General features: G+C 31.5%; 1 protein-coding gene across 8 annotated transcripts in view; it reads left to right on the forward strand.

Annotated features, from left to right (window-relative positions):
- The window catches only part of LOC145294035 (E3 ubiquitin-protein ligase UBR5-like), a 177,599-nt gene that overhangs the window by 112,554 nt on the left and 38,405 nt on the right, over positions 1–26,640 (forward strand). For 5 of the 8 annotated variants that reach the window (XM_080141018.1, XM_080141016.1, XM_080141017.1 and 2 more), the window contains 9 exons: positions 419–585; positions 1,573–1,753; positions 14,411–14,461; positions 17,335–17,508; positions 19,051–19,171; positions 21,754–21,888; positions 22,645–22,908; positions 24,217–24,482; positions 25,586–25,820. In XM_080141018.1, the coding sequence (XP_079997144.1) occupies positions 419–585; positions 1,573–1,753; positions 14,411–14,461; positions 17,335–17,508; positions 19,051–19,171; positions 21,754–21,888; positions 22,645–22,908; positions 24,217–24,482; positions 25,586–25,820 (1,594 nt within the window). The remainder of the gene's footprint in view (positions 1–418; positions 586–1,572; positions 1,754–14,410; positions 14,462–17,334; positions 17,509–19,050; positions 19,172–21,753; positions 21,889–22,644; positions 22,909–24,216; positions 24,483–25,585; positions 25,821–26,640) is intronic. The other 3 variants (XM_080141022.1, XM_080141023.1, XM_080141019.1) reach the window with 1 other exon arrangement.

Below are 26,640 nucleotides of genomic sequence, written 5' to 3' on the forward strand. Positions count from 1 at the left end.
AGGAGACTTTGATGTTGAAAAAATGGTTGAGTTTCTGGGTTAATAGTTGTAAAACAATTGAGGTAGTAGTCAGGCGACAAGGAAAACATAGGAAGTGATAAGAATTGATTTTAAACAAGGATAACTAAAGACCTGCTTAAGGATATGTTAGATTTGGAGCTGTCAAAATATGCCAGCATGTAAAATGACTGTTAATGATAATCTCAAATAATAGGGTACCTGAAAAAATAAATTACATCCTGGTTCTATATGACTTTCTAGAACTTACCAAATATTTTGGTATAGTGTATATCATTGATAACTTGTAAGGTTGACAAATCATCCCTATATTTCCTTTTGTTTACTGAAAATGAATTATTTTTAACGCAGTTGGATTTTAACTTTTTTTATACAGTTTACCAATTTTACATTCTTTCAGATGCTAGATGCCTTGTTGACCACATTAATTCGTGAAATCCAAAATGACAGCATTGACGGAAGGAAAGCAGAAGCTAAACAAGTTGCCAGAAGATTTTTGAGATCTGTCGCACGGATATTTGTGGTTCTTAATGTTGAAATGGTGCCGTTATCAGGCAAGAGGAGAAGGTAATGATTTCAAATATTTCTTACAAAATAGCCTTAATAAACACCTTTTATAGTTTCATAAATGTATCCAAAAACTTTTTGTTTTTTTTTGTTTTTGTTTTTTTTATAAAATTTTGCCAATCATTATGAAAATGAAACAATTATAAATCAATAGTGAGCAATTATTTAAAAATGTTTGAATTAAGTCAATACTTTTAAGTGTAACATAAGATTCTTAAAAGGAATTTAATAATTTAGAGCAGCATATCTAAAGAAACCCCCCTACACTAAAAAAAACAAAATCGTATACTATATTTCTCATAATATTGTAATTCATTGTAATTCACATGGAAAATATCATAGCATGTTTTTGAATAACTGGTTTTAGGAAAAATACTCTTAAATTTTTTGTTAATCTATAATATAAATTTCGCCTGTCCGTTTAAATGTATGTTTGTATGTCTGCCTAAAACTTTCAACAAAAACGACTGATTTTCACGAGATCGGTATAGTTTTGAAGCTTGACCCTTCGAATGACAAATATTGAAAAATTGGCTAAAAACATTAATTCCTTCACCCCTCAATTGGGCACTTTTTTACAAGGAGGCGTCACTTTTTTTCGCCAATATTTTCGAAAGTCATCCTCTCTTTTTGATTGACTAGCCTTAATTTAAACCTTTGCTAATTCTGGTATGGCAATGGATGCAACAGCAAAGACATCACTTTTTTTTTTATTTACAGGTTCTTTTCCTCCTTCAGTACGGGTTCGAACCTGCCCGCCTACTACCACTTTTACTTTTTTATTTTTGCTCAACACGCACCTCCAAACACCCGGGCAACGCTGGGCACCCAGGCTAATGTTAAATAAAATTAATACTTTTCATTTATCAAATTTTTATTCACACATAAAAATATTTAAAGTAAACATAAATAACGAATATCATATGCATATAAACGTAAACAAAATGAAAATAGATAATTACTGCATATGTATATTTTTTGTTTTAGCACTGGGACCATTCCATGTCAAGCAATTTACAAATGTAAGCGTGCATTCCAAGCTCTCATAAGCATTGCTATTGAAGAATTGTGTGAAATTGCCAACTCTTTGATTGCTCCAGTGCGCATGGGAGTTGCACGACCAACAGCTCCTTTTAATCAACTCAGTGCCAGCATCGAAGCTATTCAGGTAAGTTTTTATTTTATTCAACTCTCTGCATGTTTTTTGCTTTTAATTTAAAAACTATTATTACTTCGTCTTGCTATGATCTAAAGTTTCTCTGCTTGTTCAATATATCAGATAATTCAAAATAAAATAACTTATATTTTGAAGAATTCAAAATGTTTTTGTCAATTGACTGTCCATGATATGAGTTTTTTTCCTATCATCATTTTCATCTAGCCAGACAGTGATGTTAGTGATGTTGCTTGTCTGACCTGCTTGTATATATGAATATTAATAATAAACAATATGGTGACATTATTTCAGTTATTCAAAAATTATAATAGACCATAAGAAAAATTGCTATTAAAGTTATGGGTCTGTTTAATTTGTTCATGAGCTCCTAGGATTTTGGAATTGGGCACAAATAATAATGCATATTCTTAAACTATATTATTTTGGATACCTGGATAAATTTTGATCAAAAGCCTGTACATTGTGAGGTCTGTGTTTGCACCTGTCTTCTATGAAAAAGAATGTTTGATTTCATTTTATTTATAACTTGAAAATAGAAATAAGGACAGATGTTCAGGGCTTGGATCTGAAGGACACTGGGATCTCATGGAAGGATTTTAAATATAAACTTACCAAAATTTACTTCAATTAATGTAACTTTACATCTTCTCCCATTCAATTAATGTTGGATACATTGTTTAGGTTCCACTCTCGAAATTGAATGTTATAAAATGTAAAAAAGGATAAAATGATAATAGGATTTTATGAACTATGTTCAAATGGGTGAATGTTTCATTAAATCTTGGTCCATATGAGATCTTTCTATTTTTATTTTTTATATGTAAACTATATAAGTAAAAGATTTTATAATCGTAAGAGTCATGAGAACTTAGTTCCTGTGGAGAATCTTCTGATGCTAAAAGATTGGCAGTATCTCTCCAAATTCTTGTAACTTATTAATAAAAAAAAAATTAAATGTAAGCCGTGAAAGTTAGTCTTATGACACGTCTTAGATTTAGATCAGCATCCACATGAAATAACGAAGTGAGGCACATGGACGGCAAATATAGCGGAACACCACCAAGGGTTTATATATATTTAAAATGCTTTTATTACATGATAGGGTTCAATCTCCCCAAACGGATCTTCATACAATACTCAATTTGCCAAGAATGGATGAACAAAAAGTCAAAACATTTATCTGATGAAAACATACAGTATTCAGATAATATAAAATGTCCAAAAGAAATATTTTTCAGTTTCAAAGTTCTCTGAAAACTGAGCACTTCCGTCGTTGTCTTCAAACGTTTTTTGGTGACCCCCCCCCCTTATATATATAGGTGACGCGCCAAAGGTGCAATTCAGTTTCCATGTCGATGTTGCCATGTAAGAATGTGTTATATTCATCTGTAATTTAAGGGAAATTTTCGGCTTGTTTTCTGCAGAAAACATTCCAGGAAACTTTTACTTCTGTGGATGAATTACCATTGTGGGGAGTTTTAATTAATTCCCAGTTGGGAACTTGAAAAAGAAATTACTGTTTCACCTCATTTTCTATCATAGACTTCATAAGAATCTTTCAACCATATGGCATTATGGACAATTGCTATTCTTCCAAATTCTTGATTTGCCTCTATCAAGAAGGGTTGCCTACTTGGAGAGGCCACTAACAGCCCTGATGGCACGCAAAGGCCTATCGCTTCTGCATCCACCGACTAAATTGAGAAATCAATTCAAGATAGATGTTAGCTTTGCAAATTTTGTACTTCAAAGGTTTTTCATCTCAGAATTAAAGCATTTCCACAAAAATTCATCTGTGTGAAGAAAATTCAGTGTGAATTTTGCAGAAATTACCAATTTCTGGCGAGTGGTTTTAGAATTCTGCCTAATTATAGCAGAAGACCGTAACCTCTCGCTGAAGTGTTCTTGTTCTGCGTGCAAGACTTATTCTTCCCTCTGTCTCATTGAGTCGGTATTAAAAAAAAATTATATATAAATACAACTTGTTATAAATGTTGAATTTTACAATGAATAATAAAAACTCTAGTTAAAAGGAAAACTACATAAAAAATTTCCTTGATGTTAATATTGAGTTTAATTTAAATTTGCTGGATTAACTTATTAAATGTTTGAATTGAGTTTAACTATTTCTAGTTTTTATATCCTTGATATTAAGAAGGCTATCAGACTGAAAGTTTGGTAGATCAGATAATGACTAAATGTATATTTGACAAGCGTGTTGTGATTTGACAAGAAGGTTTAGCATTTGTGTGGGGCATTGGGAGAACCTGGATAGACTTAGAGAGATATCCTTTGCTCAGAATGATAGTTGAGCATGGACCAGAAATTTTCTAATTCACTATGGCGGTACCTCCTTGCCCTGAAGAGCGAGGAAAATGGTGTACCAAAAATATATGCCATTTTTGCCGGTTAACTGTCACAGTGGTGACATGGAGGCTTTTGAGGAATCCAGTATTGAATGTGGGATTGAGTTCTTTTGACTCGTTTGAATTACAGACTTTGATTATTTTTTTATTTATTTATTTTTTTAAATTTAATTTTCACCTCAAAACAAGGCACAGTGCCACTTTGAAGTAGGGGGCTACTATCGGGGACATAAGTTGTAGGGGTATTATGAAGGGAGATGAGTAGCAAGATGTCTGTTCACATTACACTTGAACTTCTGCATATCAGTACAGTTGGGAAAGCAGAATCCCATAAGGAAGTTCCAAAGTCTAGCAGTTCTGGGCAAGAAACTATTGTAGTAGAATGCTTTCTTACACATAGGGATCTCTACTGTGAAGGGGTGGGATTTAGCTGTTTGTCGGGGGTATTAACGTCGAGGGGGGTACAACTGTTTGTAGTTCGTCAGAGCATTTACCATTAAAATAGTTTTAGAACAGGCAGAGGGATGCAACAGACAGTTCAGGACCTATCAGGTTGGCAACTCTTTTCAACCCTGTCAAGGCATGAGACAAGTAGCAGATGCACCAGCCCAAATGTGACAACAGTACTCCATACATGGGCAAATGGTGGCCTTATAGAGGTACAGGATACTTTCAGGCATAAGTAACTTTCTAGCATGGTAGAGAGAGCCCACCTTCTTCGCAGCAGCCTTGGCAATGCTCTCAATGTATCTATTCCAGTTCATGTTCCCTGTAAACGTTAGGCTGAGGAGTTTAAAGGAAGTACTTTCGGGTAATGTTCTTGGTCATTGCTATTGGTGTTAGTGAAGGTTTCTTGTAATTATTGAAGGAAACAAGCTTAGTCTTGGCAGCATTGAATGTGACCATCCATTCCCCGTTCCACTACAGATTAGCAGTCATCCTCTAGTGTTTTTGCCATTTCCTTATATATGTGTTCATTAGTTTTCCCCTCGTGCCTGTTATAGAGAGTGGTGTCATCAGCAAATATACCCACCTCAGAAACAATTTTATCAGGGAGGTAATTTATGAATATCAAGAATAATAAAGGTCCGAGGATAGATCCCTGAGGTACTCCCGAATTTATATCATATTGTTTAGATGTACGACCATTGAGGACAACCTGAATTTTTCTCTCAAGAAGGATTTAATTACTTTATGTATTCTTCCAGTGATACCTATGATCTAATTTTCCTTAGAAGACCATCGTGCCATACCCTGTCAAAAGCCCTCGATATATCGAGGGCTAGCCTCCCCTGTTTTGTCCAGTGAGCAGTATATATGTTCAGAGATTAGTTAGGATATCTGCTGTGGAACAGGCTTGCCTAAATCCATACTGATTATCGGTCAAGAGTTTAGCAGCTGTAAGGTGATTGACTAGATCTTGATTAATTAAGGACTCAAATATTTTGGCAAAAAGTGAGAGAAGGCTAATGGGGCGATAATTTAATGGGTCAGTTCTTTCGCCAGAATTAAAAATTAGTACCATAGAAGTGGGCGTTCTATGATGAGGACTGTTAAGTTTTGAGACATTTGTGTTGAACAAAGATGGCGGTGTAGTTTAGATCAGTAACCAAGATGGCGGCGAAGAATTAAATGCAATCCGTGACGTAGCAAATGGCGAACTGATTGAATCCAAAATTTGACGATTTTTTATAATAATTTTGCGACGTTTTGATTGGTTGTTTAGCACAGCCGTTGGTTATAAAAATAATTGGCGAATCCATTTGTCTCATACCCCCATTAGAAGTCAAAAACTTTTTACACACACCCTTTTTTGATATAATGGAAAAATCCTTTCGGATTCAATTTTGGTTTCACTTGAGAAAAGGAAAGAAAAACAAATAAATAAATGAACAAAGAAAAATAAGCCAATAAAATAATTTTCTTTGTTTTATCTTCTGGTTTTATAGGAATTTGTCTTTATTCTTATCGGTCAAAAAGAATTAATATATTGGTATAATGTGTGCAAAAAAGAAGCCATTTTTTTTTTTTTTTTTTTTTTTTAAATAAACTATTGTTTGAAAGGAGAGAAAGTATTACGTTGATCTATCTTGGGATAAGAACAAGATATCTCAGGTGGAATTGAATTGTCTCTTCTTTGAAGATTTAAGAGTGATAGACTCTGAGAAAAAGGGACTATATGAATAGTATATGTTTTCCAGAACTATGAAAAAGTAGATATCATAAAACCCATACATGTATCCCGGGAAGACTTCAAAAACTTATTGGATTCTCGATTGTTCTGTCATTTAACAAGGTGCAGAAGTCAACCACTAAAAAATTGATTTTATTTTTTCCTGAAGGATGGTGATTGTCTATGTACCTTCAGGTATGGCTTTAATGCCAGTTTGCTCATTTTGAGTTTTGAACTCTGTATCCTGCTGAATGATTCACTTATGATGGCTTGAACAAGATAATTGGAAGGAAGAAATTAGATTATTTTGGTTTCCTAACAATCGTTTCAGATGTTGACAGATCACCCACTTATATTGCTTCTTTTGCAAACTGGTTATAATCCGTGTTTATTGCTGGGAAGTCATGAGGTTGATGACCTGTCTTGATCCTCCAAGTAGGATTCAATCAATAAGGAAAGATTTTGTGGAGAAATTCCGTGAAGTCTGGCAAAACTATTATCTCCTTTTCTCGAAAAGGCCAGGAATATTATACTGAGAGAATATTGGTTGTTGATATTGTTTTGGTGAAGTTACCAAATGGGATCAGGCCATTCGAGAATCTTGGTAGTTCTTTGTCTTATTCATGGGAAGGATAGACAAGTTTGTTTTGTCTGTATATTAAAGGATGGTTGTAAATAAATTCATTCCCTAAAGCATTTGTATCCCTTAGCAATTAGGGAACTTTCTTCTGTGAATCATGCAGAAGTTGAATTTGAAGGGGGGGGGGCATTATTTCTGTCCTACTTTTTCTGTTATAAATGACGGTTCTTCCCCGATATGTTCTGATGAATGCAACAGATGCACCATTTTTGATTGTGAGAATCTGAGGAAGAGACTTGTGCAGATTAGTCTTGTCTCTTGCTAATATTAATGTAAAGCACTCATAAATAACTTGTCTCATTTAGGGTAAAGAAAGGATATACCTTGTGACTAAAAATAAATAATTAATTTCATTATTATATAACCTTGAATTAAAACTTAAAACAATTATTCATTACTTGTAAAATTATTCTTGATTGTAAAAATAAAAACATACTTATCATTACTTCTTTAAAACCTGTATTTACTCTGGTAGCATATCACTTAGTTACAAAATGAATTACAATTAAAAAAAAAAACAAAAACAAAAACATTTCTGAAGGATGTTAAAAGTTAACTTGTAGAATTGACAGATGAAGGGACATCTTACACAAGTGTTGAAAAAAGTAATGAATATTTATTACATTTTTGCTCCTTTTTGAGGAGTGCGTTGGAATTTGCATTGTCTGGAGCACTTCTGCTGTTGTATTTTTTTTTTTTTAGTTGCCTTCGAACATCGCCCCCCCCCCTTTATAAACACACGTGATGCGCAAAAAGTTTAGTTTCAATAAACTTCATTGTGTACGGATGTGTTATAGTTGTCTCTAATTCAAGGGAAATTTTACTGGCTTATTCCCATGAACACATCGAGAACTCGTGCTTTTCTTGATGAATCCCCTTTGTGGGAAATTGAATTAATTCCCAATTGGGAATTTGTAAAAGACATTACTGATTTGGCTCAATTCCTGTCATGGACTCTAAGAATCTTTCAACCTTATGACAATACAGATAATTGCTATTCTTCCAAATTCTTGATTTGCCCCAGTCAAGGAAGATACTTGGAGAGACCGCTAACAGCCCTGATAGTATGCAACCATTGACTAAATTGAGAAATCCATTCAAGATTGGTCTTCTAGCTTTGCGAATTTCATATCTTCAAGGGTATTTCATCTCTGCAAATTTACTTCATGATATGACATAATCTAGTATGATCCAATCTTGAATTTAACATCCCTTTTAATTGGATCAATATTGTAATGCCCCAATGGGTATTTCCATTGATTCATCTTCAATGAATAACTCATGATATAGCGAAAGATCAGGTCTTTTATATTCCATGCGTGGTAGTAATGTCCTTTTATGGGCCTGTGCAATACAACATCTTGTTTGCATCTTTGAAGTGCAGCATTTTTCTGTATTCCTGTACAGTACATAAATATATACATATATCTTTATATGTATATAAACTTGGAACTAGGCATAGTTTTTCAAAGTCTGTTTTTTATTTTGCATTCCTGGGAAAACCTGTGATTTCTGTCCTTTCCGTCTTAGTTCATACATATTTTGGAAATATTTTCAAATTCATTGTTACAGAATTTGTGTGTCTTTCACCTGACTCTTAAGAATTACTTAAGGATTTTGCTTTTATTTTGTATACAATCATAACGATGAAGATCTCTATTTTCGTCAAAATTGCAAATATTTTCAAATTTTCACCAACTATGGGCAAATAGCTCCACTGCCTTGTAGATGCCTTTGTGAAGACGAAGGCTAAAGGAGTAAACCCTGATAAAAATCTGATTTGGTGGATAGTGAAGTACTACAACACCTTTCTGGCAACTCGTGCAGCTGCACTGGTTCGTCTGTATTGTCTTACCTGGGATCCTGGTATCTCGGCAAACCTAGGTTTCCTTATCACCCGCTTAGGGTTGCATCTAGAGGACACTCCAATTTCAACTTTATGCCCACAGCAGGCACTGCAGAACACCATTGTCTTGTTAGACAGAAGGTAGCTATCATTGTTATGCATATGAGTTTATATGTATCTCGGCTTGTGTTCAAGTTTAGTTTTAGAGATCTGTTCTTTTTTGCTACATAGGAAAATCTGTAACCTGCCTCAGTCTTTTCCGTGCAGGTAACCTTACATGCGTTAAATCTCTGGCACTGTTGGTAAGATATTTGGCTTTTTACATCTTTACAGAGTAATTTCTCTTGATGTTATCGCATGTAATCTGGTTTTGTGTTAAAATTGATTCTCTTGTTTTTCATTTCCACTCACTGTAGTTTTGGGAATGGGATAGTGTAGGTAGAGAAAGATATGTGATAGTGGAGTGAATGGGGCCAACTGTCTAGTTCACATCATTGCCAGTTCTAAAGCATGGCCATTCAGAGGAAGGGGTCTATCTGTTTAGTAAATATAAATGGGGGGGGGTCTGGATAACTTTGCTGTGAACTTCACAATTTATACTATAAATTCATAGTAATAAAGGGATGGAAATTAATAAATTTCTAATGTTAGCAATTAGATCATTTGTTTCTCTTGTTTTATTTGTGACAAAAATGTTTTGGATTTTTCGAGATGAGGATTTGATAACTTGGATTATGCACATTAACTTGCCAGGGCCTACCTGCAGATAACTCTTGGACTAAGACCCCCCCCCCCCTTTTCACTTTTTAAATAAACAAAAATTTTACTTATGTTTATAACTTTGTAGGTTGTTTTTTTTTTTTTTTTTTTACCAATTTTTGTAAAGTCTTATTTAGTTGGATGGCTTCTTTGCTTTGAATATTTGTAAGCATTATGGTTTTATTCCTTTTGTTGCACGTCACTTTGTTTTTTGCTTTTTTTTTTTTTTTTTTCACAACTTGGGTCTTCCTTTTAATTCTGAATGAATTTTGTTTGCGTATAAGCTCATAATTTTGTAATTGCTAGTTTTATAATTAAAATTTGCATGTCTACAGAAGAATGGGAAATGCCTTGAAGAAATTCAAAGCGATTAATAGGATTTCTAAATATGGAATTCTTTTTAATCTCCTTTCACTGGTAATTTATCGGTAAAAAAGATTTCAATATCTAATAAAGAATTAGTTTTTTGGATTTTTTTTTCTAACAAAATAAGTATAATCAGGTTAAAAATAGTTCTAATGTAAATTATCATTTTAAAAATAAACCAGATGAATTTAGAAAAAAAACATTTAAAAATGAACACATCCACAAACTGTTTTTGTCTTTTATATTATAGATCTTAGAAAATATTTAGAATTTTTTCATTCTGAATATTCAGTGTGTTTACAGTGATACTAAAATGCGCACAAAACAATGTGTCCATTCAATCTGCAAAATTTGATGAAAATGTCATTTTAAACAGACGTGAAATAAAGAAAGCCTTTTGTATGAAAGCATGTAAAAATAGAATTCATCAATTTGTTCCAGCATGTGATTTGTCCATTTTGAGTAATTTAAAAAGATTTTCATAATCTGTATTAATCAACTTGAATTCATATTAAACATATTTATCAGTGAATGTGATTGTCCTTTGATAACAAAAATATTTCTATCATCCCAAAAGCTGTTATAAATAACTGTTGCAATAATATAAGATGCCTTCATCTCGAGAGACCATCCAAAATTAATACGGGAAGGAAAATAAAGATGGGATTGAGATCTTGTTTTTCTGAGATTTATAGAAAATTAGATTCTCTTGGAACTATGAAAATCGTAATTTCCTAAAGTAACTTTAGTAATCTGCTTTAGGTGTAGGGACATATAATGTGAGCTATATTACGTTTTATGTATAGAGGGGCTGGAAACCCTTTGATTTTAATTTCTTTTCAAATATTTATAAAGTGTTTTTAGGAGATAATATGGCAGATTGACTTTTTTTATTTTATGTACTTAATGAGTCAATTATGAAGGCCCAAAGGCAACTTGAGGATAATGATCAATGAGGCAACACTGTTGGGATTGGTAACGATCGTTGAAACAGGACAGAATTTGATTATTTAAGAGGACATCTCAGCAACAATTAATAACATGGTTGTTTTTAAGTTTTATGTTAACAGAGAAGCATCTCCACTGAGCACTTATAAAAATAAAAATAGTAGAGGAAAACTAGCAACATTTTTGTGAGAAAAAGGCTGTAGGGAAAGGGGGCATCCCCTCACTAGATTTCGAATTCAGTTTTGTATTCTGTTAAATGCTCAAATATGGCAGCATTTATTGCATTTTATTTGACTCTTATCGAGGTAGAGGATTTTAGATTTGCATGAAATGTAATCCAGTTATTAAGCCATAAACAAGATGCTGTGAATTTTAATTTTAATAATCTAAGAACCCTTAAACTTAAGCCTCAAATTTTAGACATTTTTATAGAATTATGAATTTTGATCAAAATTAGAACAAGAATTCTAGATATAAGATTTAGTAGCATATATATTTTAATCTTAATGTTATATAAGTGGTGCAAATTTTTGTTTAATGGATTTATTTAACTAGCAAAACATCCGCCTAGGATAAGTATTTTACTGATGTGTGTATCTATATTGTTAGTTATATAAAATTAGGTATGTTTATATATTTCTATAAATTTTGGAATGCTTCTGTTGCTAGGTATAATGGTGTGTAATGTGTGGTATATTTAGTTTTATGCAAAAGAGGTAAAAATAGAGTAAAAATCCTTTTGAAAATTAACTATTTTTTATAAATGTTAACAAGTATTAGGCAGCAATTACTAAATATTCCTCAAGTTTCTGTTTCTATGGAGGATTTTAAAGTTTTTAGGAGGTGCAAACTTCCATTTATTTCTACAGAATAAGGATTCTAAACAACATTCATTATCCTTTGATTTTTTAATATTAATCAGTGGGCATAAGTGGTGCAAAACTTCTGTTCTGGAGGAAGGAAATCAAAAAAAAAATCTAATGTATGGCAAACGAACGTTGAAAACAGAAAAACGAACACATGAAAAATGGCTTAAATGAGCCTGTTTCGATATTAAAATTTAAAAAATCGTTGGATACCCGGGTGTCACTAAGAATAAGCGAAGTTAAAAAAAAAGAAAAAAAAACAGGAAAACGAACGTTACATGAAAAATGGCTTAAATAATACAGGATTCAATATTTAAATTTAAATATCGAAAAAAAAAAAAATCTCACACCACGATTCAAACCCAAAACGTTTAGATAATGAACAAACGTGTTAACCAACTGTGCTAAAGCGACGGAGATGAAATTTACTCTGTTTTTCAACTATTTAAAGTAAATCAGGTCACAACGTCATGACGTTATCTGACGCATGCGTAGAATCGGGCATGTAGGCATAACCACAACAACTTGTCTCAACATTAAACTATACACTTGCTGACATCAGTGCTGTATAGTCTAACACTTAAAAACTCAACATGCTTGCTTCTGTTCTCTAGTTTGAACGTATAAAATGATCATTTTTGGCACACAATTAAGAAAAATTACATGTTAAGAAGCCTTTCACATTAAAACAAAGAAGCCATCCACTAATAAAATCAATTTCAGTAATAGTGTAAACATTTTAAAATGCTTGTAATACTTAATACTTCATTAACTCACACATGGTTCCCACCAAAACTATTAATAAATATTTAAAAATAAACATACTTTTCCTGAGAAGCGCCCCTGAAAATAGATCTAGATGAATCTGAAAGTATTATGGCTGAAAAATATAAAAAAAAAATGTCGGCCAGTTTCCACTCTAAATCTAAAAATTAAAAAGGAAAAACAAATAAGTGCAGACATACATTATTCATAATATATAATAAAATATATGAAAGATTTTTTAGTTATATTTGATATTATCATACCCCTCTCTTCACCTCCTATATGAAAGAATATTTTCGAGTTGGATTAAAAACCTGCACTCGCTTGCATGCATATCCAGTCACATGATTTCCTTCTTTTGATTCGGCCTTCCGCCCACGCATTCTGGTGAATCTCTTAACTTGGATCCATGTGACAGCAAAGTCCGGTTTCAGCGTTTGAGTATAAATGGGTGTCTCAAGGTCTACATAATATAACACTACTACCTATATTTGGCTTTTTGATAATAACTATTTTGATTTTTTTAAAGGAAATTTTTGTAAAACTCATTTACTATTCTAAATAATTTCCCTTAAAAATTGATTTCTGGGACTAAAATATCCTTATTTGCAAGTTTTCTGATTAATGTGGACAATTTATATTTAAAAAAAAAAAAAAAAAAAAAAAAAAAAAAAAGTGTGTGTGTATATATATATATATATATATATATATATATATATATATATATATATATAATTTATACAAAAGCATGTGTAAGAATTTCACTTTTAGAATTACTGGTCCTTCTTTTCAAAACGTGCTTAAAAATTGTGTGTGTGTGTATATATATTACACACACATGATAGTTGCTCTATTTGTTTACAAGATTACTGTCTAGGGGAAAAAATCACTGTTTATTGATTTATTCATTAAACTTGGGTTAGTTTTCTTTGTGACTTGCAGTCAAGTTCACTCAATAAATCTGACAACATTGAGGTGATCTGAGCCAGCCATAGGCCTTCATCTCTGTATCCTGACTTAGGCCCTTAAAAATTGGCGATCCAGTTCTTTGTGTTGCAGCTGAATCTGTTTCATTCCACCACATCTTGCATAAAAAAGTCAAAGAAGTTGCCATCATCCAAACTAGAGAGGGATATGTCAAGTGAAGTGTGGTCAAAGAACTTCCACGTGGCAGGCCACCAAGTTTTGCTGACACATGTATGGCCTACCTGGATGATCCAGAGTTTCACTACCTCACCAAAAATGTAAAGGCATAGTTATCAGAGAAATGGGATGACCCGATGTCACCTCCACTGTTAACAGTAGTGAAGACTATGGACAGTAGTCTTTCTCAAAGGACCACAGCATGTCTGTCTTCAGTGTGTGTTTCAACTATGTGCTACAATTTTCTTATATTGTCGTTGATAGCAATTGTCCTTTCCTTTATCTTCTATGATGCATAGATGTTCTCATGTAGCATCAGCCTAATGAGTTCTTCATCTGTGCCTTTCTCCCTTGTAATGGTAAGCATTGACTTGCTGGGTTCACTGCAGTGCAAAACTTCAGGATACTGATAGTGGCAGATAATCATTCATATGCTTTGCTCTCTGATATTGCCTCCTAGTTCAATCCTGAATCTCTCCATTCAAATCCGACTATTTCTACCATCCTCTTGTTATTTGTCCTTATGACATGGATTCTCGGGAGAACTGGAGATTCAAAAAGACCCATAATCAAATATTGGGGGAGGGGATGGAAATATAGTAACTATTTTCATGAATCCAAGACTAACAATGAAAGATTAAAAAATATGTGCACATACATAAAATTGTTAACAAATATAATCCGCACTCTGTATATAAATAAAAACAACTGTTTTATTACTCTTTATTGTTGATAAAGTCTCAGTTTTTCTCTTCTCTTCTTCCTATATAATTAAGGAGCAGGTTGAACAGTCTCGGAAAAATAGCCAGAGGCAGCGGAATCAATGGGTAAGCTCTCCCTATATATACATATATATCTCTTTCTCTCTCTCTCTCACTATGTATTAAAGGATTCTCTACAGGATCTAGTTTGAACCCTGTCCATTTTAAATTGTCTACATAGATCTTTGAGGGAGGGAGGTATGTGTAAATTTAGCATCAGCACTTCTGGTTGGAATTGCTATTGGTTAACCATCTTGTGTGATCTTATTCACGACCACTGTGTATGAGCCATCATGGGTTATGATTATGGTGCAGGCTATGAAAGAAGCGGACTCAACCCAACTAAGGATAACATTGTTGCAGCAACCATCACACCACTTATTTATCCAGACAGCTAAAAGGAATGAATTTAACATGACATCATATCAGGCTTCAATAAAATGTCTGTTGAAAATAAAGAGCATGTTTTTTTTTTTTCAAATTTTATTTTGTCTCCGAATAAGAATTTCAATAGGATTACTAGTGATTCAAACGTTTCTTTTAATGCTGTATAAAAATAGTTATCTAATTATTATTAGAACTAATTTTGCTGGTGTTTCAAGTTTTCTGAAATATTTTTGTAAGTAAATATTTTTTCCCCCCAAATGGATAAGTAGCAATGAAAGAATTTAGGTTTAGAAATACACATGATCAAATATAGTGTTATGCTAGACGGTGCCTTTCACCTAGCTAGATAACTTGGCTATCTAGTTTACTTGTGTTAAAAAAATTTTTTAAATATAGTGATTTAGTTGAGAACCAAAATATTTTTTCATTGAATTTGTTTATCTCGCCTTTTTTTTTTTTTTTTTAATTACTCTTATGAAAATTTCTAGGCATTAATTATCAATTAAAAGGAGATAGGCATTAGAGAATCTGTTAAAATAGTTATTTTACTTTTTATTAACATGGTTATGAATTATTTGTTGAATCTGTACCTTACTGATCAATGATTTCATAATTTTAGGTTATTAGAATGCAAGTTAACAATATGCAGAGCAGAACATTCTCAATTTTAGATTTGGTATCAATCTTAAAACAAAATAATAATATCCATGCGCACGTGTACAGTTTAATCAAGACATTAAAAAAATGAAAATATCGAAAAAAGGTTATATTGTACATATCCGTTTTGGACTGAAGATCTCAGAAAAAAAAAATTCACTTAATTTAATCGAGTAGTTTTTTTACAGTGGAAAAACACATTTTTATGACAGCACATTGAAGGTAGATGTCTTTGAATTTTTTGAACACGCCACAGGGAGATAACTCAATTTAAAGTGTCGACACTCCCTCCCCATCTTTAATACTAGCTTTTCTTCCTAAAAATTAAACCTTTTGCTCGGTATCATATCAAATTTTTTTTTTTTTTTTTTTTTTTTTTTTTGCTGTAAAAACTACTTGATGAAATTAAGTGGAATTTTTTTTTCTCGGAGAACTTCATTCCATAACGGATACATACAATTTAAATAGATATTTTCATTTTTTAATGTCTTGATTAAACTGGACAAGTACCAATCCAAGTATTTTTATTGAATGTATAAACTACAGAATATGTCATCAGTTAAACCATTTTTCTTAATCTAAACAAACTCTTCAGCTATTAATTGATTTCACATATGAAGATAAAGAAATTGTTTACTTGATTCTTTTTTATCTGAAAAGTAGTTTGAATTGAATTTTAGAACTAAACACCTTTTTTAAGAGCTATTTTTTTCCTATGAATTTGTAAAATTATAAGAAAGTCTATTATTCAATAGACTACAACAAAATAGGTTTTGTTGTAGTAAAGTCTCATTCTTATCAAGAAAAGACAACCGCAAAATTTTAGTTTGGTTTTGTTAGAACACTTGATTGACAAAAAAAATAAATCTTAAAATGATTTTTGTAATGTTGCTGAAAGGTGTTTTATCAAAGATAGATAACTGAACATGCTTATGTATAATTCAATAGAATCATTGTCTGCCATCTAGACATGTTAGTATTTCATAAAAATAATTCTGGCTTGTTTTAAGTTAAAGAAATCTGATCTACTTGTAAAATTAATGGATGAAATTCAAGTTTTTAATTACGTTTCTTGTAATTTCTATTAACCATTTTTACTAACAATTTTGCATGCATTTTTTTTTTTCTAAAATTAGTCACAATTTTGTTCTACCTCCCTAAGTTTTTCTGGCCTTTTAAAATGAAAGTTGTTATAGTTTCAATATTTTACTCTGGATTTTAAACAATTTGAAATCCATGGTTTACTGCATTTGTGTATAACTTTGAGTGTATTCTATTAAATTTAAAGCTTTTTGTGGCAAAGCATGAAGTTTGTTTTTTCTTTTTCTCCTCTGAACAGTCACATTATCTTTGCTCTTGCCAATGAAGATGTACAATGAAAGGCAAATTCAAATCCTTTTTTATAGTTTGTAAAATTCTCAGATGACATAAGAATTACGCTAATCCTCAGTTCTGTCTCCACTAGGATCTTATCATTTGGTTGTTACAATAAAACTAAAAACAAAGTATTACAAAATCTCCAGTATCTCTCTCCATTGAATAGTGTATCATTATTCAATGGCTGACTGGGACAGTTTCCGACATTTGTTGTTTGTAACCCAAGCATATAGAACCAAATCTTTTAATTTATTAGTCTCCTTCAGAATATTACGGAAACAAGTCACTTGAAGACTGAAGATAATACAACAGTTCATAACTTATAAAATGATAATCTCTCATCTCCTAAAATATTGTCGCATTTTTGAATTTGTTGAAATTTTTATGTAGAAACTTAAATTCTGAAATGATGGTTTTGTACATTAATAAAACTAAGTTTTTTGGGTTTTTTTTTTTTTTTTTTTTTTTTTTAATTGTACTTACATACTAAAATGTCCCTCTTTTTGCTTACTTTTCAGGGTAGTGAAGAAATTTTCAGCGTTGATCCATTACCTCCTCGTCCGTCCTCAGCTGAAAATCACTCTCAGCCTCTGGCCTACATTCCCCGTGCTGGCTCCCCTCAACCTATGGAACAAGGAGAACGCACAAGAGAACGAGAAGATGAAGAAATGATTTCTGGAGATGTGGAAGAAGTAAGCAAAATATTTTAGCTTTCTTGTCCAATAAGATCTTATGAATCTTTATCCATTTTCTTTTTAATTTTATATAAGCACAACTAAATTGATGGTTATTTCTACATTTTTTTTAATTATTAAATTTCAGTTATTGTTCAAACTTCCTTCTATACTAAAAAAAAATAAAATAAAGAAAAATCTTAGGTATATACCTATGACAAAACGAAAATATATTCCAAAAATGATGTAAACTACATAAAGTAGCTTTATTTTTAAATTAGAAAATGAAATTTTATGAGTAACTGTAGAGCTGCTGTCTTGTTTGCCACTTTAAAAAACAATCTTAAAAGAACACAATAATTTAAACTTACATTGTAATGCCTATGAATTTCCATTAATCGCTTAAAAATTAGTTTTTGAATAAAATCAAACAACTTGGGCTTTATATGTAATTTAATATTTTTGTTTCGTCTTGGGTACATGCATCATAGATTTATCTTGAATTTTAGTTAATATAGGAGGAATTGTGGACAAGAATCAAAATTTCTCTAATTTATTCAACAGATTTTACTGCTTAGTTGAAATTTCTATAAAGTTAACCAGATAATTTTTTTTTTTTTTTTTAATTGTTTGAGAACATTTTATTTTAGTAATTTCTCATAACTTTTGTACAATAATGCTTGTGAAATTAAGTTGGTGAAACTAATTGATCCATAAAAATCAGGGGAGAACAAAATAGTAAATAGAAAAGGAAAAAATTTAGTTTAGCTGATCATATTTGTAAGTAAAAAGCACTGATATCCATATGAAAAAAAAAGTCCAAAGAATGAACACTGATATATGTTGGATTATAAGAGAAAAACAAGTGTAATATGAAGCAAACTTGTATATTTTTTTAATTATCTCAGTATTGCAAAAACTCTGATTTCATGGTTTATATTTAACAAAAGAAAATCAGATTAACAAAAGAAAATCAGATAAAAAAAAACAAAAACAAGCAGGCATTTCAGTTATACATCATTTTAATGCATCTTGATTTTTGCAGTGTTTAAATTGTGGAGATTTACAGTATTTCATCTCTCTAGTATTAAAAAAAAAATGTAAAATCTCTCCAATGTAAACAAAACAAAAAAAAAAGCTTTCATTTTTTTTTTTTTTTTTTTCCTTCAAATAATCAGATTGAATCTGAACAAATACAGAAATTAACGATCATATTCAAAACACTTCTCTTTTCATTATGTATATTTTTCCCTGCAATAACTAGGATATCTATATTATTTCCCTTGTGTACTTTCATAAATTTGTAATACTTGTATTTTCTCTAAAACTATTGACTTTATGAGCATGGGTCAGAACTAATAACGTACTAAAAGTTGATATATAATAAAGCTATGAAATATTATAGATGTTTATTTTTCTAAAATTTCTCTTTTTTTTTTTTTTCTTTTTTTTTTTTCCCCCATAATACAAAGTGACAAGATTAATAAAAATTTTTTCTTTACTCAATCTTTTGTTCTGTAAACGAGCTTTTGATCTAATGAAAATTTCTTTTTGTGTCAGGTGGAAGTTGTAGAAGGATTAGTTGGAGAGGAGGATCAGTCTGATCGTCATTCTGAAAGAGAGGAAGAGCATCAGTCAGACCATTCTGATCAAGAACAGCCCCAACAGGAACAGGATGAAGGTAAGCAGCCTCACCTACCCTACCTCATTCTTCTAAAATAACTTTAGTCCATCTTTTTCAATATCATATTCTGCTTCAAACAATTGTTTTTAATTTACTAGTTTTATTTTTATAAGGAAAACTATTTTTAAGCAAACTGGAGTTTTTGCAATATTACCTTTCTTTTCATGTTATAAGAATATTTCAAAATCTTGCAAATTTGAATTATTTGGAGTTATCTCCCTTGTTTCTTAAGTCTGTTTCGAAATTGTCATGAGATTGGTGCTTAATTAACCATAAAATTTAAAAATAAAACTACTTGATCAGGTTACGTAATTTTTGTATATTTTCTTTCCATGCATAAAGATTTTTCTTTTTCTTTTTTTCTTTTTCTTTTTTTCTTTTTTTCTTTTTCTTTTTTTTTTCTTTTTCTTTTTTTCTTTTTTTCTTTTTTTCTTTTTCTTTTCTTTTTTTCTTTTTTTCTTTTTCTTTTTTTCTTTTTTTCTTTTTCTTTTTTTCTTTTTCTTTTTTTCTTTTTCTTTTTTTCTTTTTCTTTTTTTCTTTTTCTTTTTTTCTTTTTCTTTTTTTTCTTTTTCTTTTTTTCTTTTTTTTCTTTTTCTTTTTTTCTTTTTTTTCTTTTTTTTTTTCTTTTTTTTTTTCTTTTTTTTCTTTTTCTTTTTTTCTTTTTCTTTTTTTTCTTCTTTTTTTTCTTTTTCTTTTCTTTTTTTTCTTTTTTTCTTTTTCTTTTTTCTTCTTTTTCTTTTTTTTTCTTTTCTTTCTTTTTTTTTCTTTTCTTTCTTTTTCTTTCTTTTCTTTCTTTTTCTTTCTTTTCTTTCTTTTTCTTTATTCATGGGGAATGGGATTTTTGAACTTGAATGCTCCTTGAAGTAATAATTCTCAATAACAGTGAATGGTTCTGATTTTGTTATGCAGATTTGTTAATATGAACGAAATTAATATTTCATGTTTGGGTATTTTTTAAGTATTTTTATTTCAGTTTTCATAGCTGACAAATCAGTTGACAGATAGCCATTTAGAAAACAACTCTGGTTCAGTATTGGTTATCCAATTGCTACTTAAATTTTTAATCTCAAGCAAACATTCAATATGGTAATCATTACAGGGTTTTTGAAAAATTCAATTCCTATGTAAATAAAAACAAAACTTGTTTCTGAATTTTTTAAATGAGGATTAATAATTTGTTTTGTTTGGATTGTTTGAAAACTGTCGAAATAATTCAACTAATATGAAAAACTACTTGCAATATTACATTTCACACAATAAAAAAATAGATTTAAAATTGTAGTTGCTGAGGATTATAATCAAGAAGCATCTAAACTTGTTAAAAAAAAATTAAAATATTTCAATTTAAAGCTTATTTTTATGCAAGTTCTAAAATGATTAAATTTTTTTTAATTTCAAAACTATCATATTTTCATGTTTTGACTAACCTTTTCAGGTGCATTTTTTTTTTTTTTTTTTACTTCTTGGGGGAACTTGTACAGAATTTGGAACTGAACTCTTTATTTAATCTATGGAGGCAGATTGTTATTATTTCATTAGGATGGACTCTGACATATATTGCCTCTTTATTGTGGCAGGAATACCTGTCTGTGATCACCATTGTCCCCAGTATGGACGAAATGTATACATGGAATACTTTGAAGAAATGATATTAAGATGCATACCACTGGCTGCAATATGTAGATGATATATTCATACTCTGGTTTCATCAGGAGGATGTTCAAGCATTGCTGTACCATGTGAATTCTATCTGTTCATCTATACAGTTCACCATGGAAAAGGAACATAGAAAATTGTCCTTATTAGATATGTTGATAACTTGTACTGGTCAAGCATTCAGGTCATCTAAACTTCAAAGTCCAAGCTTCACTGGACATTACCTCAAATAATCTATCTGCCATCTATACAATGTAAAGAAAAGAAATCATTCACTGTCTATGATATAGAGGAAAAGCAATATGTAGTAACATTAATACATATCAAGATGGGATGGATAAGCAAAGAAACTCTGCCTAAATAACTATCTAGAGAACATAACATCACCTGAGAAATCAAACATCAAAACATACTACTCGAAAATTTACTAGAAAAAAAAATTCAGAGGATATGTAATCCATGACATTAGAATGGTATTCAGAAGAGACTTAACTCTCTGAAAGCATTTCATCACTCAAGTGTCCAACACAAAACATGACTCAAAACAGTATATTCCATTCCATGTAGAAAAATAGACAAAGGTGAAATATGCCTCCTAGTTAAAGTAAAGTGAGAAGATCAGCAATAACTGAAAATGATGCAATTAACACTTCTATCGGAACCAGAGCAATATCTATCCATGTGAATTAAATAATGAATTAAGTTAAATTTTGTAGAAGTTCCAGAGTTCCACATAAAGATTTCTAAGTTCAAAAAGATGCGCCTGAAGCATGTTGGATGATACATTGGCTGAAATGTTTTAAAAATAACTGAGAATAGTAGTCTCAATAGTGTAAATTATCAAACTTTGTTAGAAAAATTCTGAAACTTTTTTTTTTTTTTTTAATTCTAAGCATTTTTTTTTTTTTTTAAATCTTATTCAGCTGGTGGAGAGAGTGACATGGATTTGGACTTGCTTGCAGAGTCTGAAAGTGACAGTGAGAGTAGCCACAGCAATCAGGATAATGCCAGTATTCAGCGAAGTGCAGTTACAGCAGCCACAGCTGGTTCAGATGCAGGTAAAAACAGTTTTTATAGAGATACAAAATGCATGACAGAAAAATATGACAATTTTAAAAATCAAATAAGATTTCTTTTATTTTATTTTTTTAATATATATAGATTTTTTTTTAACCTCACATAGTCCTTTGAAAGTATAACTTCCTTTACTACTAGAGTGTAATAGCATTTTGGTAAGAGGTCCCAACTGCCAACCAAATAATCTGGTTTTGAATCTGAGCTTCAATCACTTGCTACAATGGAGAGCCAGAATACTGCTATATAACTTAAAAATATTTTATTGCTTTTGTTTAATAGTAAGTTTCTTTGGAGTGGAGATTAATTTAAAAACATTTACAATAATAACAAATGCCCCCCCCCCCCCTCCCAAAAAAAATTATTTGTTGTCTATAATTGAACATTTAGATTACATTTTAAAGTTATCATTTAATTCAATTTTCAATTATCTAATATGTATTATATGCTGGTATGCATAGAACGACTTTTAGAAATTGATTTACAAACTAATCTATCTATCCTTTCAAGTTCATTATCACATTGATAGGCTTCCACTTTGAGTTGTCCAAGGAGTTTTGTACAGTTGTCTGTAAGAAATGCTGTAAATATGTGAATAAGATTAACTTGTTTGTTTTGTAAAAAATGCTTAATGTTAATGAGTTTCTTATACAAATTCATTTGACAAAAAATTTATAATGCGTGTCTTGTGATAATGCATTTTTTTCCTCATTTCCTCTTTGCCACACACTACCTTCAAGGTTTAGGAAGCCTAGCTTATTTCTCTGAAGATTCAGGGGAGTCATCTAATCAGGATGATGACGACGAAAGTGAAGCAGCTGAGAGTGAGGAACCAGACGCTGATGAATTGCCTTATCCAGATGAGCAATTGGAACGTCGCAGCAATGCAGGCTCCCATGGTCAACGCACGCTTCAAGCTCCCCAGACGATGCAGTGGGCAATTCGCCAGAGAGAGCCGCCAGCCAATCGTACCCAAGCAAGCACTGGCAACACTTCCACTACAGGTAATGAGTGAAATGCTGACTTTACCTCCTCATTTTTGTCTCTTCCTCCCACATCTTTTTCTTTTGTATTATAGGAATCTTATTTTAATTTTAAGGTGATTACAAATTTTGATAAATATACCATACTCCCTACCATCACCATTACACCTCTCTCTAATATTCTTAAAAAATATAGCATTATTATGGGAACCCAAAACATGCTAAATGTCAGCTTCACATGAGTTTTCACTCATTGCATTTCTCTATTTATTTTTCACTCCATGAGGACAAGGTTAATTTTTAATTTGGGGAATACCCACCTCCAAAAAAAAGGGCGGGGGGAGCATTCTGGATTGGGACAAATACCTCAGTTGAGAAAGATTTTTCCTTTTACTGATCAAGAACAAAAAGAAAAACTGTAGTATCAAAACATACTATACTTTGCCTATCAATCAATCCCTTTTGTTGATGATTTAATGCTGAAAGATTATATATGCCTATATTGTGTATGATTATTTTGAAAGTTATTTTCTGCTCTCTTGGCAGAAGTTGATTCATAACAAATAATTTCAACATTTTATCACAATAGAAAACCACTTTTCGTCGAATCATCAAAGTTAATGTTTAAATAGTTGATCATTTGGGAATACTGTGTGCTATGACTGATAAATGTCTCTAAAATCATTTTTCTGTATACACATGGGAAGAGGACTTATTAATTCATCTCTCCTACCTTCCCTAGCTATCGAGGAAATAGTAATGCAGACTAGATTCTCTAGCATTGATAGGACAACTATTCGAGGAGAAAGAAAACTGTAAACTAAGTATTTGTCTACTTGTCCCAGCATTGGTTTTGATCATCTTGAATTTCTCCTTGCTATCGAACTTTAGCAATGCTATTTCAAGAAAAAATGTTTGTTCCACTTCCATAGTTTGCAGCAACAATGTCATGGCAAAGTTAAAACAATTTGATGAATTGTGAAAATAAGAATTATAAATTTAACCTTTCTTTTGTATAAATAAAGGTGTATTCTTAGAATACTTTCAAAAGATGAACTGTTATTTAGGAACTTCATGATATGATTATTTAAAAAGACAAAAAAATAGCAAATGTTGTATTACCTATTAATAGGTTAAAAATGTTAATATAATTTGACACATTAAATGTTTCTTTTCACGATTAGTTTTGAAGGTTCTGTACCTTTTTAAAATATTGTAACCCACCCCCCAACCCACACACGCACACACTTTCTGTTCTCTTGCTCAGTCGGTTGCATTTTTCCCTGCTCTTATTTTTCTTGCCACTTCCCTGATTTTGATGTTTCTCAGGAACTTTACTTCGCGCAGGTGGTAGTGGGTTGATCTATATCGACCCATCTACATTCCGTCGTACACCCACAGTCACGACTAGTACCAGTGCCAGCCAGGAATGTGTTGTCACCATGGCAACAACAGCCAGCCAACTTGCACGAGCTTTTGGGATTGTTGTACGGCAAATTGCCGATTTAATGGCCATGTTACAAGATTATCATACTTTGGCACCAAATCTACGTAGGGTTTTGGAAGTGACAGAACAAGATGCTCTAGACCAACAGGTAAGCCAGTTTTTTTTCTTTCTTTTCTTCTGCCTATTTCATTCTTTTCCCTTCATTTCTTTTAAACATCCTTCCCACTCTTTTGTATTACTGAAGAGTGATAACTTGCCTAGACACTTTCTAATAAGTTCTTAAAGTTTAGTGTTTATTACACTACAAAGTAATTGGCCACTTTTTTCTTTTTTTTTTTTTTTTTTTTTTTTTGTAATTGCTGATATGAATGCTGTACTTTGCAAACTAGAATTTATCTCTTTTCCTTTAAAAAAAAATTCCTTTTTGTCTGTCCAGTTATCAGGACTGATTCATGTCAAAGGGAATCAATCCTATCTTAAAGCAGATCCTTATTCAAAAAGTGTATGTAATCTATTTTATACTTGCTGGACCATTCAAAGCACTTAAAAAATGTGCACAATGGTGGGGTAATTTCTGGACAACCTAATAGAATAGGATTTCTCAAATTGCAATGATGGTATTTGCAGAAGTTAATTGTATGGCAAATGATTGTTAAAGCTGTGGGGGTGTGGACTGAAGAGAAAGTTTCTATATGTATAAAAACAAAAATTGTAGCCAATTTCCATAAAATAGTGAAAATACTAAAAATGTGCATGTATACACTAGCTCCTGCTGGTTGCACACTCATTTTTAAATGAGTCTGAAAGCTTACTGTAAAATGTTCAACTTTGAAAATTATTTAATTTTTCAATAATTTTAAGATTGCTATATCAATTTAACAAAAATGTTAGCAATTTTGGGGGTGGGTGGATGGATGGATCACTTTACTAGCATCAAATTCTGAACAAGCAATTGCTAATTAAATTATTCTGGCTAAACATTGATTTAAAAAAAAAATCAAGTAGTGAGACCATTTTATGTTAAATTTAGAGAAAACTAAAAATTGGCCAAGTATTTTTCTTGTTCACATTTTTTGTGGAGGGGAGGATGCATATAGGCTTATTTGCTTCTTTTAAAATATTCATCATTTGTTTAGGATCAGCTACTTAGGTATCTATTATGCATGTCTAAACATGACTTTGAATCTAATGCTTAAATTTTGCTTTTTGACTCCTCAATCTAATATTTTTGTGTCTATTTTCTTTGTCTAGTTTTATTTGAATCGTCACTTGAAACCCACCTGGGATTGGTTAATTACTGTCATGGATTCGACTGAAGCTCAACTGAGATTTGGCTCTGCTCTTAGCAACAGTACAGATCCTGCCAGCCCTAGTCACCCACTGCATTCGAATTATGTCAGAAATCTCCGTGAACGGTCAACTCGCGAGGAGCAGAGAGTTTCACAGGTTTTGGATAACAGACGGAGGACACGTTTTGGAACTTTGAGTAAGTAGTTCAGTCTCCAAAATCTTTCTAAGAAGTAACAAAATAAGTTTGGATTTTATTTCTGATTGGGTGGGGGTGGGGGGCTCAAAATAAAATCATATAACAGGATGGTTTATTGAGAAAGGTCTGAGATAGTTGAAGGTTAATGCTTTGAGTTGTTTATGGCTTTTTAAAATGAATCCTAATGTTTAATGAAAGGCTATCAAAAACTAAGATTTTCAGCATGATCAAAATATACTTGGATTAATTTAACTTTCGGCAGTATTAATTGATAAACTCTCATCCCTAGCCACTAAAAGATATTTAAAACTTTCATGCAGAGTATCTAGACTGTTTCTTATGAATAGTAACTCTAAAATTGACTATTTTATTAAAGTTGAAACGCATTCATGTATAGAGGATATCTTGTGATTTTTAGTCTGCTATCTCCCTGAACAAGGGACGAAAAAATTTTATTTATACAAATATTTTGGCTACACATATAAAGATGAGTTACAGTTGAAAATCAACCAAGCCTCTTCAGGCCAAATTCTTAGTGTAGTCTATGTATATATAATGTATTTGCGTTTGTGGTGAATATGATAGCGTATGATTAAGATTGCTGACCAAGTGGTCTGGTTTTGAATCTCTGCTAATCTCAACATGCAACACAAAACCTGTCTAGATACATTAAAGAGAAGTAATACAGTTATTTGTGAATCTCTCTCTCTCGCTCTCACACACACACACACACAGTTCAAATATATGGATGATGTGAACTTAAAACTAGTAATGCTTTTTTTTTTTTTTTCTCCTCCCGAAGTTGCTCAATAGAGGGTAA

This window comes from Euprymna scolopes, chromosome 15, assembly GCF_053919585.1.
Source record: "Euprymna scolopes isolate OS-2025 chromosome 15, ASM5391958v1, whole genome shotgun sequence".
Classification (NCBI taxonomy): Eukaryota; Metazoa; Mollusca; class Cephalopoda; order Sepiida; family Sepiolidae; genus Euprymna; species Euprymna scolopes.